Below are 14,761 nucleotides of genomic sequence, written 5' to 3'. Positions count from 1 at the left end.
CTCAGCAGACAGTATCACACAGGATAGGATTAGATACACGGCTCAGCACACAGTATCACACAGGATAGGATTAGATACACAGCTCAGCAGACAGTATCACACAGGATAGGATTAGATACACGGCTCAGCACACAGTATCACACAGGATAGGATTAGATACATGGCTCAGCAGACAGTGTCACACAGGATAGGATTAGATACACGGCTCAGCACACAGTATCACACAGGATAGGATTAGATACACGGCTCAGCAGACAGGGTCACACAGGATAGGTTTAGATACACGGCTCAGCAGTCAGTATCACACAGGATAGGATTAGATACACGGCTCAGCAGACAGTATCGCACAGGATAGGATTAGATACACGGCTCAGCAGACAGTATCACACAGGATAGGATTAGGTACACGGCTCAGCAGACAGTATCACACAGAATAGGATGAGATACACGGCTCAGCAGACAGTATCACACAGGAGAGGATTAGATACACAGCTCAGCAGACAGTATCACACAGGATAAGATTAGATACACAGCTCAGCAGACAGTATCACACAGGAGAGGATTAGATACACGGCTCAGCAGACAGTATCACACAGGATAGGATTAGATACACGGCTCAGCAGACAGTATCACACAGGATAGGTTTAGATACACGGCTCAGCAGACAGTATCACACAGGATAGGATTAGATACACGGCTCAGCAGACAGTATCACACAGGAGAGGATTAGATACACAGCTCAGCAGACAGTATCACACAGGATAGGATTAGATACACAGCTCAGCAGACAGTATCACACAGGATAGGATTAGATACACGGCTGAGCAGACAGTATCACACAGGAGAGGATTAGATACACGGCTCAGCAGACAGTATCACACAGGATAGGATTAGATACACAGCTCAGCAGACAGTATCACACAGGATAGGATTAGATACACGGCTCAGCACACAGTATCACACAGGATAGGATTAGATACACGGCTCAGCAGACAGTGTCACACAGGATAGGATTAGATACACAGCTCAGCAGACAGTATCACACAGGATAGGATTAGATACACGGCTCAGCAGACAGTATCACACAGGATAGGATTAGATACACGGCTCAGCAGACAGTATCACACAGGAGAGGATTAGATACACGGCTCAGCAGACAGTATCACACAGGATAGGATTAGATACACGGCTCAGCAGACAGTGTCACACAGGATAGGATTAGATACACGGCTCAGCACACAGTATCACACAGGATAGGATTAGATACACGGCTCAGCAGACAGTATCACACAGGATAGGATTAGGTACACGGCTCAGCAGACAGTATCACACAGGATAGGATGAGATACACGGCTCAGCAGACAGTATCACACAGGATAGGATTAGATACACAGCTCAGCAGACATTATCACACAGGATAGGATTAGATACAGGCTCAGCACACAGTATCACACAGGATAGGATTAGATACACAGATCAACAGACAGTATCACACGGGAGAGGATTAGATACACGGCTCAGCAGACAGTATCACACAGGATAGGATTAGATACACGACTCAGCAGACAGTATCACACAGGAGAGGATTAGATACACGGCTCAGCAGACAGTATCACACAGGATAGGATGAGATACACAGCTCAGCAGACAGTATCACACAGCATAGGATTAGATACACGGCTCAGCAGACAGTATCACACAGGAGAGGATTAGATACACGGCTCAGCAGACAGTATCACACAGGATAGGATTAGATACACGGCTCAGCAGACAGTATCACACAGGAGAGGATTAGATACACAGCTCAGCAGACAGTATCACACAGGAGAGGATTAGATACACGGCTCAGCAGACAGTATCACACAGGATAGGATTAGATACACGGCTCAGCAGTCAGTATCACACAGGATAGGATTAGATACACGGCTCAGCAGTCAGTATCACACAGGATAGGATTAGATACACGGCTCAGCAGACAGTATCACACAGGATAGGATTAGATACACGGCTCAGCAGTCAGTATCACACAGGATAGGATTAGATACACGGCTCAGCAGACAGTATCACACAGGATAAGATTAGATACACAGCTCAGCAGACAGTATCACACAGGAGAGGATTAGATACACGGCTCAGCAGACAGTATCACACAGGATAGGATTAGATACACGGCTCAGCAGACAGTATCACACAGGATAGGATTAGATACACAGCTCAGCAGACAGCATCACACAGGATAGGATTAGATACACGGCTCAGCAGACGGTATCACACAGGAGAGGATTAGATACACAGCTCAGCAGACAGTATCACACAGGATAGGATTAGATACACAGCTCAGCAGACAGTATCACACAGGATAGGATTAGATACACAGCTCAGCAGACAGTATCACACAGGATAGGATTAGATACACGGCTCAGCAGACGGTATCACACAGGAGAGGATTAGATACACAGCTCAGCAGACAGTATCACACAGGATAGGATTAGATACACGACTCAGCAGACAGTATCACACAGGAGAGGATTAGTTACACGGCTCAGCAGACAGTATCACACAGGAGAGGATTAGATACACGGCTCAGCAGACAGTATCACACAGGAGAGGATTAGATACACGGCTCAGCAGACAGTATCACACAGGAGAGGATTAGATACACGGCTCAGCAGACAGTATCACACAGGATAGGATTAGGTACACGGCTCAGCAGACAGTATCACACAGGATAGGATGAGATACACGGCTCTGCAGAGAGTATCACACAGGATAAGATTAGATACACGGCTCAGCAGACAGTATCACACAGGATAGGATTAGATACACGGCTCAGCAGACAGTATCACACAGGATAGGATGAGATACACGGCTCAGCAGACAGTATCACACAGGATAGGATTAGATACACAGCTCAGCAGACATTATCACACAGGAGAGGATTAGATACAGGCTCAGCACACAGTATCACACAGGATAGGATTAGATACACAGATCAACAGACAGTATCACACAGGATAGGATTAGATACACGGCTCAGCACACAGTATCACACAGGACAGGATTAGATACACGGCTCAGCAGACAGTATCACACAGGATAGGATGAGATACACGGCTCAGCAGACAGTATCACACAGGATAGGATTAGATACATGGCTCAGCAGACAGTATCACACAGGACAGGATTAGATACACGGCTCAGCAGACAGTATCACACAGGATAGGATTAGATACACGGCTCAGCAGACGGTATCACACAGGATAGGATTAGATACAGGCTCAGCACACAGTATCACACAGGAGAGGATTAGATACACAGCTCAGCAGACAGTATCACACAGGATAGGATTAGATACACGGCTCAGCAGACGGTATCACACAGGATAGGATTAGATACAGGCTCAGCACACAGTATCACACAGGACAGGATTAGATACACGGCTCAGCAGACAGTATCACACAGGAGAGGATTAGATACACGGCTCAGCAGACAGTATCACACAGGATAGGATTAGATACACGGCTCAGCAGACAGTATCACACAGCATAGGATTAGATACACGGCTCAGCAGACAGTATCACACAGGATAGGATTAGATACACAGCTCAGCACACAGTATCACACAGGAGAGGATTAGATACACGGCTCAGCAGACAGTATCACACAGGATAGGATTAGATACACGGCTCAGCAGACAGTATCACACAGGATAGGATTAGATACACAGCTCAGCAGACAGTATCACACAGGATAGGATTAGATACACGGCTCAGCAGTCAGTATCACACAGGATAGGATTAGATACACGGCTCAGCAGACGGTATCACACAGGATAGGATTAGATACACGGCTCAGCAGACAGTATCACACAGAATAGGATTAGATACACGGCTCAGCAGACAGTATCACACAGGATAGGATTAGATACACGGCTCAGCAGACAGTATCAAACAGAATAGGATTAGATACACGGCTCAGCAGACGGTATCACACAGGATAGGATTAGATACACGGCTCAGCAGACAGTATCACACAGAATAGGATTAGATACACGGCTCAGCAGACGGTATCACACAGGATAGGATTAGATACACGGCTCAGCAGACGGTATCACACAGGATAGGATTAGATACACGGCTCAGCAGACAGTATCACACAGGATAGGATTAGATACACGGCTCAGCAGACGGTATCACACAGGATAGGATTAGATACACGGCTCAGCAGACAGTATCACACAGAATAGGATTAGATACACGGCTCAGCAGACAGTATCACACAGAATAGGATTAGATACACGGTTCAGCAGACAGTATCACACAGAATAGGATTAGATACACGGCTGAGCAGACAGTATAATACAGTAGGATTAGATACACGGCTCAGCAGACAGTATAATACAATAGGATTAGATACACGGTTGAGCAGACAGTATCACACATCAAAATCTTAGAGACACACACTTGGTACATAATGTAACACATTCTGGGCTTGTATACACTGTCCTAGCAGACAGTACCACACATTGCAGGCTTAGATACACTCAGCAGCAGACCCTGCAGCAGGCGTGTTCCCACTGCTCCACCACATACATGTTATACTGTTTTTTTTTCTTACTCTTTTTATTTTCTAAACACTCTCCATAGGAAATAATAGAAGTCACACAGGAACGTTCCCATTGTGATCGCTTCCCACGGCAGCATCCTCATCACTGCGGCCATGTCTGGGTCACAGATCGCTCACACGGCTGCATGGATGGATGGATGGACAGACGGATAGATGGATGGATGGACGGATAGACAGATAGGTGGATGGATGGATGGATGGATGGATGGACAGATAAACAGATAGACGGATAGATGGATGGACTGATGGATGGATGGATGGATAGACGGATAGCTGGATGGATGGATAGACAGATAGATGGATGGACTGATTGATGGATGGATGGACGGATGGATAGACAGATAGGTGGATGGACTGATGGATAGATGGATGGATGAATAGACGGATAGATGGATGGACTGATGGATGGATGGACAGATGGATGGATGGATGGATAGACAGATAGGTGGATGGACGGATGGATGGATGGACAGATAGATGGATGGATGGATGGATGGATGGATGGATAGACAGATAGGTGGATGGACTGATGGATGGATGGACAGATGGATGGATGGATGGATAGACAGATAGGTGGATGGACTGATGGATGGATGGACAGATAGATGATTGGATGGATGGATAGACAGATGGATGGATGGATGGATGGATGGATGGATAGACGGATAGATGGATGGACTGATGGATGGATGGACAGATAGATGGATGGATGGATGGATGGATAGATGGATAGATGGATGGACTAATGGATGGATGGACAGATAGATGGATGGATGGATGGATGGATGGATAGACAGATAGGTGGATGGACTGATGGATGGATGGACAGATGGATGGATGGATGGATAGACAGATAGGTGGATGGACTGATGGATGGATGGACAGATAGATGATTGGATGGATGGATAGACAGATGGATGGATGGATGGATGGATGGATAGACGGATAGATGGATGGACTGATGGATGGATGGACAGATAGATGGATGGATGGATGGATGGATAGATGGATAGATGGATGGACTAATGGATGGATGGACAGATAGATGGATGGATGGATGGACAGATAGGTGGATGGACTGATGGATGGATGGATGGATGGATAGACGGATGGATGGATGGATGGACAGATAGACGGATGGATGGATGGATGGACAGATAGATGGATGGATGGATGGACAGATGGATGGATGGATAGACGGATAGATGGATGGACTGATGGATGGATGGATGGATGGATGGACAGATAGGTGGATGGACTGATGGAATGATAGATGGATGGATAGATAGATAGATAATTGATGTGATGTCGCAGCAGATGATTAACCCCTTGCAGCCTAGGCACCATCTTATACCCCGGTGACTCCTGCCCGCACATTTCTCTCCTGTGATGTTTTCTTACATTGCAAAACAACTTTCTGTGCAAAATACAAGAAAATCAGTAGCTTGTTCATCCCATCCGCGGTGGCGGCCGGATCCGCTGCTGCGTGGAGGTGCTGTCCCCGCTCTCTGTAGGGATGAGACATAATTGCAGTTCTGGAATCTAAGGGAGGTTTTTTTTATTTTCAGAGGCATCACCTGTGTGAAGCATTGGTATTCAGGTGCTGTAGAACTACAAATCCCAGCTCACCACGCCAGACGTAGAAGTATTAGCGGCTAAATCAAACGGGACTAAAAAGCTTTGGCAAACAAATGCTAGCAGCCTGTGCCCCACGGCCTGCCAGGCGTGAGAGAAACACTAATCCTGGTGTTGTAGAGATGTAGATGTTCTGCCCCGTGGCCCGCAGGCCTGGCAAAGCAAGCAACTCTGACCAGCACTGCATAACACAAATCTTACTGGCACCCTGGCATTACTGGCATTGTCCTAGGGTCAATAAGTGCCTGTGCCCTCCTCAAGTATATGGTCAATGCCAATAGCCCTGTAAGAGATGCTAGCAAGGGTTGGCGTCCAACATATTATAGCAAAACTATGAGTACCAATGAATGCTCTGAAACCCAACTAGTAGAGGTGCCAAGTAGCCTTGTGTGTTATGGCAGCAAATGATGCTGCCCAACATATGCCCAGCGAGTGCATACTCAAGAATGTTTCATAACATATGCCCACCCTGTGGGTACCCAGGGATGTTGACTAACATACGACAATTTTGTGACTACCCAGAGATTTTTCCCAACATATGCCCAACTTCTGGGTACCCCCAAGTATGTTGACCAGCATATAACCAGCCTGTTGGTGTTGACCAACATATGCCCAACCTGTGGATATCCAGGGATGTGGGCTAACAGACACCAATCCTGCATGTAATCAAGAATGTTGCCTAACATGTAAACAACCTGTTGATGTTGACCAACATATGCCCAACCTGTGGATGCCCAGGGATTGTGATCCACATATAATTAACCTGTCTATGCCCAGGGATGTTAACCATCAAATAACCAACCTGTGGATGCCAAAGGGCTGTTGACCAACATCTAATCTGATCGTAATTAGGGGTCTTGATCAACATGGTTTAACCTATGAGTGCCCAACATAAAGCCAACCTGTAGGTGCCTGGGAATGTTGATCAATATGTAACCAACCTCTGCGTACCAAGGGTTCTTGACCAACACATAACCAACTAGTAGGTGTCCATGAATCTTGGCTAACATATGGTTATCTAGGTGTGTTTATGAATAAATCATCATCCTGTGGGATATTGACCAATATATTTCCAACCTGTAAGTGTCCAGAGATGTTGACCAACAAACCTTTGAGTGCCTACTCATGTTGACCAATATATAACCAACCTGAGGTTGCCAATGTATAACTAACCTGTAAGCGTTTAGGGATGTTGAATGACATTTAACCAACCTGTGGGCAACCTTGACCAACTTATAACCAACCTGAAAGTGTCTAGAGATGTTGACCAATATAGAACTAGCCTATAAGCCCCTAAGGATGTTGACCAACTCATAGTCAATCTGTAGGTACCAAGGGATGTTGACCAATATAGAATCAACCTGTAGGTGTCTAGCGATGTTGAGCAATACAGAACTAACCTGCAAGCATCTAGGGATGTTGACCAACAGAGCACCAACTAGTAAGCACTTAGGGATGTTGATCAACTCATAACCAACCTGTAGGCACCTAAGGATGTTAACCCACATAGAACCAACCTGTACGTGCCTTGGGATGTTGACCAACTTATAACCAACCTGTAGGTACCTAGGGATTTTAACCAGCATAGAAGCAACCTATAAGTGCCTAGGGATGTTGACCAACTCACAACCAACCTGTAAGCACCTATGGATGTTAACCAACATAGAACCAAAATGTAAGTGCCTAGGGATGTTGACCAACTCATAAGCAACCTGCAGGCACCTATGGATGTTAACCAACATAGAACCAACCTGTAAGCGCCTAGGAATGTTGACCAATACAGAACCAACTTGTAGGCGGCCAAAGGTGTTGACCCATATAGAACTAATCTGTAAGCACCTAGGGAAACTGACCAATATAGAACCAACCTCTAGGCACTCAAAGGTGTTGACTAACATACTGAATAACTAATTTGTGGGTGCCAAACACAGATGCCAAAGGTGCTCAATTTCCATTTCAGTTTGACTCAACCAAGTTCTCTGAGAAGTCATGAGACCCCTTTGAACTATAAACATACAAAACCAAAAGAAAGGACCATACATATACAGTATAACAACAGTAATTGAGCCTTAGATTGCAAGCTCTTGGATCAAGCCGTAAAAAAAAACAAAAAAAACACAAAATCCTTCCATTCAGGCTTGGCCTTCCATGCTGGATGCATGAGTATTATACAGGCAGGATTATCCCTCACAATTAACACAATACAACTGGAAAACAGGATAGTAAGAGGGTTTATTTGTTCGGCAGCACACTATCCCCCTCCCCCGCCTCCCGCCATGGCACAGGCAGCGCTCAGCACTGATGTTGCAAGATGCTAAGGAAGCAGCCAGCTGTGTTTTAGGGTGGACAGAGAATAATGTGGGAGTTGTGCTTTCCAGAGCCAGCAATGTGGCCTCCTGCAAGAGGACAGGACATGGAGAGGAGGCACATCTGGGGGCTTTCAGGTGGACATTTACCCATTTGAAAACGTCTCTGCAGAGGAAGGAAAACTTTCTGTAGTTCCCTCCCTCGTCCCGTTACCATCAGTCATTATTAGCGCAATAATGAGTGATAGAAAAAAACCATGAAAAACTTTCACAAAGCTTTTCTATTTTTTTTTTCTGGATCATCATAATTAGGAAAATAGGTTGAACTTCATGAACTTGGCCAAACTGATTTTAACTTTTTTTTTTTCTTTCACAAAGTTTTTTCATGTTTTTAATCTTTCACAAAGTTTTCACATTATTTTTCTTTTTGTGGATCAACACAGCGTAAAAAAAAATAATAAATTGGACTTCAAGAACTTGGCCATTTTGATTTTAACTTTTTTCTTTCACAAAGTTTGTCATGTTTTTTTTTTTCTTTCACTAAGTTTTTCACATTTTTTTTTCTTATTCTGGTTCGATACAGAATAAAAAAATGACTATAGGTTGAACTTCGTAAACTTAGCCATTCTAATTTTAACTTTTATTTGGACCATTTATCCCAAATTTTAGAGGAAGAAACATGAGAAAATGTTGAACATGATGAATGTGGCAATTCTGATTTTAACTTTTTCTTTCACAAGGTTTTTCGTGTTTTTTTCTTTTTTTTTCTGGATGAACACAGCAATAAAAAGGAAAGTAGATTGAACTTTGCCATTATCATTTTAAAATTTTTTTGACTGTTTATCCCAAATTTTATGCAAACTCATAAAAGTGAATATATGCAGAATGTCTAGAGCTCAGAATACTAATATGATCATAGCAAAAAAAATGTGAAAAACTAGAAAATCTGGATACTTATATTAGCAAAAATCACATACATATATTCTATTTTTTTTGCGAACAGTCCAGGACTTTGCGGACGGTTGGCGACCCTCGCTCCAAATTCTCGCCCTCCTTTCGGAAGATGAGGTGTTAATAGGATGTGCCAAAAACACAAATAACAGCTCCGCGTGGAGTATGAATGAGCGGCATCCACCGGGGCAAATCCACAATGGGCACAGTCAACTCTTCTTGACGTTACAATGGATGGCATCCAAGAAGCCCTTCCGCACACAATGCCTCCATCTACTGCAGAGCCTCTTGGGAAGCGGAGCCGTCCATCATCGCTCCACAAGTAGAGGCGAGATTGGCAGGAGGTTTTACAGCGGCACAAGTCGCATGGGTGATGCGCCAGCTCCTGGGAATCCCCTCCATCAAGCTTCATTCAACAAGTAGGCGCAGGATCTGACAGCTTGGCCTCCAAGGAGGTTCTGCAGCAGCCGTCACATTCTCAATACCGTAGACATACGTAGAGACCACAGTGACTTAGCCAGGCAGCTGTTTTGTAGCAGAAGGGTTAAATCCCTGGCAGCCCTGACTCATGCCACACTCATCCTTCTCTACCCATGTCTGCGGTTCTGTATGAAATCAACATCTGCCCCCAGCACGACGGGCAGAAATCTGCTCACATCAGCCCCGGACCGGCGGAAAGTTGCCAAACCAGCATTGCAATGGGGACAAACGCGAGCTCCCCCTCCCTAAGAAAGAAGCCAGAGGCGAGAGGAAAGGAACAAGTGACACATCTGTTTCTTCTACAGTCACCGCAGCCGGAGAACACAGGCAGCGGCTCTATGGGATCGCAGGGGATATAGTGTATGGGTGCGGAGCAGCCGGAGAACACAGGCAGCGGCTCTATGGGATGGCAGGGGATATAGTGTATGGGTGCGGAGCAGCCGGAGAACACAGGCAGCGGCTCTATGGGATGGCAGGGGATATAGTGTATGGGTGCGGAGCAGCCGGAGAACACAGGCAGCGGCTCTATGGGATCGCAGGGGATATAGTGTATGGGTGCGGAGCAGCCGGAGAACACAGGCAGCGGCTCTATGGGATGGCAGGGGATATAGTGTATGGGTGCGGAGCAGCCGGAGAACACAGGCAGCGGCTCTATGGGATGGCAGGGGATATAGTGTATGGGTGCGGAGCAGCCGGAGAACACAGGCAGCGGCTCTATGGGATCGCAGGGGATATAGTGTATGGGTGCGGAGCAGCCGGAGAACACAGGCAGCGGCTCTATGGGATCGCAGGGGATATAGTGTATGGGTGCGGAGCAGCCGGAGAACACAGGCAGCGGCTCTATGGGATCGCAGGGGATATAGTGTATGGGTGCGGAGCAGCCGGAGAACACAGGCAGCGGCTCTATGGGATCGCAGGGGATATAGTGTATGGGTGCAGAGCAGCCGGAGAACACAGGCAGCGGCTCTATGGGATCGCAGGGGATATAGTGTATGGGTGCGGAGCAGCCGGAGAACACAGGCAGCGGCTCTATGGGATCGCAGGGGATATAGTGTATGGGTGCGGAGCAGCCGGAGAACACAGGCAGCGGCTCTAGGGGATCGCAGGGGATATAGTGTATGGGTGCGGAGCAGCCGGAGAACACAGGCAGCGGCTCTATGGGATCGCAGGGGATATAGTGTATGGGTGCGGAGCAGCCGGAGAACACAGGCAGCGGCTCTATGGGATCGCAGGGGATATAGTGTATGGGTGCGGAGCAGCCGGAGAACACAGGCAGCGGCTCTATGGGATCGCAGGGGATATAGTGTATGGGTGCGGAGCAGCCGGAGAACACAGGCAGCGGCTCTATGGGATGGCAGGGGATATAGTGTATGGGTGCGGAGCAGCCGGAGAACACAGGCAGCGGCTCTATGGGATCGCAGGGGATATAGTGTATGGGTGCGGAGCAGCCGGAGAACACAGGCAGCGGCTCTATGGGATCGCAGGGGATATAGTGTATGGGTGCGGAGCAGCCGGAGAACACAGGCAGCGGCTCTAGGGGATCGCAGGGGATATAGTGTATGGGTGCGGAGCAGCCGGAGAACACAGGCAGCGGCTCTATGGGATCGCAGGGGATATAGTGTATGGGTGCGGAGCAGCCGGAGAACACAGGCAGCGGCTCTATGGGATGGCAGGGGATATAGTGTATGGGTGCGGAGCAGCCGGAGAACACAGGCAGCGGCTCTATGGGATGGCAGGGGATATAGTGTATGGGTGCGGAGCAGCCGGAGAACACAGGCAGCGGCTCTATGGGATCGCAGGGGATATAGTGTATGGGTGCGGAGCAGCCGGAGAACACAGGCAGCGGCTCTATGGGATCGCAGGGTATATAGTATATGGGTGCGAAAGCTTTCTGGGATCATCCCTTACATTCCCCCTAGACCACTGGACCATAATGGTATTTACCAACCACATTACTAGTGAGGTACCCCAGCATTACCCGTTTAATAATGGGGTACGTCTCATACATACTGTTGCCTCAGACTGGTTCCTACTATTCTTATTGAATTATTGGGGTATGTACGACTCATCATAATCAAAGAGTGTATCATCCACACTGCGCTATAGGGGTACCTACAATTCAGCCTGCACAATGGGGGTACTTAGTATCCATTGTAAGATAAGATGTTACTTACTATTCACCCTGATCTATTGGGGTACTTAGTACTTGTTGTAAACTATGCGCTTATTTACTATTTACCATGAAATATTGCAGTGTTTAGTGCTCATCATAATCTATGAGTTTACCTGCTGTTCACCCTGAACTATTGGGGTACTTAGTACTTGTCTTAAGCTATGAGGTTACCTGCTGATCACTCTGAATTATTGGGGTACTTAGTACTCATCATAAGCTATGAGGGTACCTACTGTTCACCCTGAACTATTGGGGTACTTAGTACTCATCGTAAGCTATGAGGGCACCTACTGTTCACCCTGAACTATAGGGGTACTTAGTACTTATCGTAAACTATGATGGCACCTATTGTTCACCCTGGACTATTGGGGTACTTAGTACTCATTGTAAGCAATGAGGGCACCTATTATTCACCCTGATTTGGGTCTTAGTACTCCTAAGGTATGTGGGTACCTACTATTCACCCTGAACTATTGGGGTACTTAGTACTCATCGTAAGCTATAAGCATACCTATTATTTACCCAGCACTATAAGGGGTAGTTACTGTTCTGATTAGACTATGAGGCTACTTCGTCCTCATTGTACGCTATGAGAGTAGCTAGTATTCATCCTGCACTATTGGGGTACTTAGTAGTCATCTTATGCTACCATCCACTTTGCGTTCTAGGGGGTAGAGGTATTTTATATCCCCCCTGGACTCTTGGGGTGCTGTGATAATGTTGGGATAATGGGAGTACTGACTCTTTACATTATCCAATTCCCCTAGGATTAATGCACTTAGGGGGTACTAAGCATGCACCGTGGACTATGAGGGGGGGCATGGAGATCAGAAAGTAGGGGGTCTTACCTTGGCAAAGCGTGTAGGGCAGCGTAAATATCCATACGAAAAGAACAAGCATGCTCTCTCCCTTGTCTCCCGGAGTTAAATGACAATTAGTAGGGAATTCTCTGTCCAAGTCCTTCGCTCCTGTGTGTTCCTAAGAAAACATATCCCAGACAAAGGGCTGATGTGCAAGCAAAGCAACCAGGGAGGAAAAAATAGATAAATCGCCTCCACAGAAAATCTCCAGTCCTGACTTCTCTCCTTCTCTTCTCTCTTTCGCTCTCTCCCTCTCTCTTCTCTCATGCACTAAAAAAAAAAAAGTCTTGGAATGAGAGGATGGATCCAGTAGGGGAATGAACCATTCCACTGGCAGGAGGGGGAGGGAAGGGAACATACTTTCCTAAACTCTCTGTCTCTGGCACATTTTTCCTTTCTCTCCCTGCACCAGAAAAACAAACTCACATTAAAAAAAAAAGAAAAAAAAAAAAAGCTAGCTGTAAGAGCAGAATGGGTGAGGGGGAGCCGGCCTGGGATCTGCTGATGTGAAGAAAGGAATTTGGGAATTTTACATTTACTTATGTTGGGAGTTTTGGTGTTTTTTTTTTTTTTTAATTCCCCCTCCCCCAGTTACATTTCACCCTCCCTCCTCCCTCCAGCATTCCATATCTTGTCTGGAAGAAAGATTTAAAGGCTCATATAGAGAATTTTTTAATATATATTTACAAGGATGTTCTGGTTGGGTTTTCTTGCACGCACTTTTAGATTGCAAGCTCTACGGGACAGGGGTTGGTTTAAAAAAATACTAGGTATGATGAAAAGTCTGAAAAAAGGGCATTAGATTGCAAGCCCTGCAGACAAGATTTTTCTAAAAGCTTTTGGCAATGATACAGGAGTTAGAGTGCAAGCTCCGAGGACAAGGATTTCTTCATGAGATCTTGGGGGAGGAGAGGAAAGTCGATTGTAAGCTCTGCGGGCAAGAAATAATGAATAACTCTTACTTGTAATTTAGGAGCTGAACCAGCATTAAAAAAAAAGTTAGATTGTAAGCTCTGCAGGTAAGGATTTCTTTAAAGGGAATCTGTCAGTAGGATCCACCCTCCTAAACTGTCTATATGGGAAGCGGAATAAAATGATACCTTGATATCTGCGATCTGATTCCAGAGAAATCCATGTTTTTCTTAATATGTAAATGAGCTGTTAAGATCTATGGGCGGGACATAGATCTCCCTGAGAATCTGCTTATTGTAAATGAAAGGGGGTGAGAGACATGTAGATCAGGAGAGCAGACTGTCAGTCTTTACATGTCTCACAATGGTAAAGCCCGCTTTCATGTCAAATAATTTCTGGAGGCGAATTCTCAGACAGATCTATGTCCGGGCCCATAGATCTTAACAGCTCATTTACATATTAAGAAAAATGTGGATTACTGTGCAATAAGACATGGGATCCCAGATATCAAGGTATCATTTTATTCTGCTTCCTATGACATGCATGACCATATAGACGGCTTAGGAGGGGTGATCCTACTGACAAATTCCCTTTAAGGGCTCTGTGTGAGAAAGTTAGATGGCAAGCTCTGCTGGCGAGAAAAATTGAAAAACTTGCATATAATGCTGGAGTTGTAGAAGCAGAGGACATTGGAGTGTAAGCTCTGCAGGCAAGGTGATCTTTACGGACTCTTGGTAAGAAATAATGTGAACGTTGGGTCTGCAGAGGAAATTAGATTGCAAGCTCTTCTAACGAGAAATGTTGAAAAACTTGCTTAT

At 46.0% G+C, this 14,761-nt stretch overlaps 1 protein-coding gene across 1 annotated transcript in view; it reads right to left on the bottom strand.

Annotated features, from left to right (window-relative positions):
- Positions 1–13,476, bottom strand: part of KIRREL1 (kirre like nephrin family adhesion molecule 1) — a 344,587-nt gene extending 331,111 nt beyond the window's left edge. The window contains exon 1 of the mRNA XM_073639476.1: positions 13,020–13,476. Within this exon, the coding sequence (XP_073495577.1) occupies positions 13,020–13,071 (52 nt within the window). The 5' untranslated portion in view covers positions 13,072–13,476. The remainder of the gene's footprint in view (positions 1–13,019) is intronic.
- Positions 13,477–14,761: the final 1,285 nt, after the last annotated feature.

This window comes from Phyllobates terribilis, unplaced genomic scaffold (assembly GCF_046119375.1).
Source record: "Phyllobates terribilis strain yellow unplaced genomic scaffold, ASM4611937v1 Scaffold_7__3_contigs__length_470593459, whole genome shotgun sequence".
In the NCBI taxonomy this organism is placed as follows: domain Eukaryota; kingdom Metazoa; phylum Chordata; class Amphibia; order Anura; family Dendrobatidae; genus Phyllobates; species Phyllobates terribilis.
Note: the sequence above shows the minus strand (reverse complement) of the source record. Positions and strands in the feature narration are given on the sequence as shown.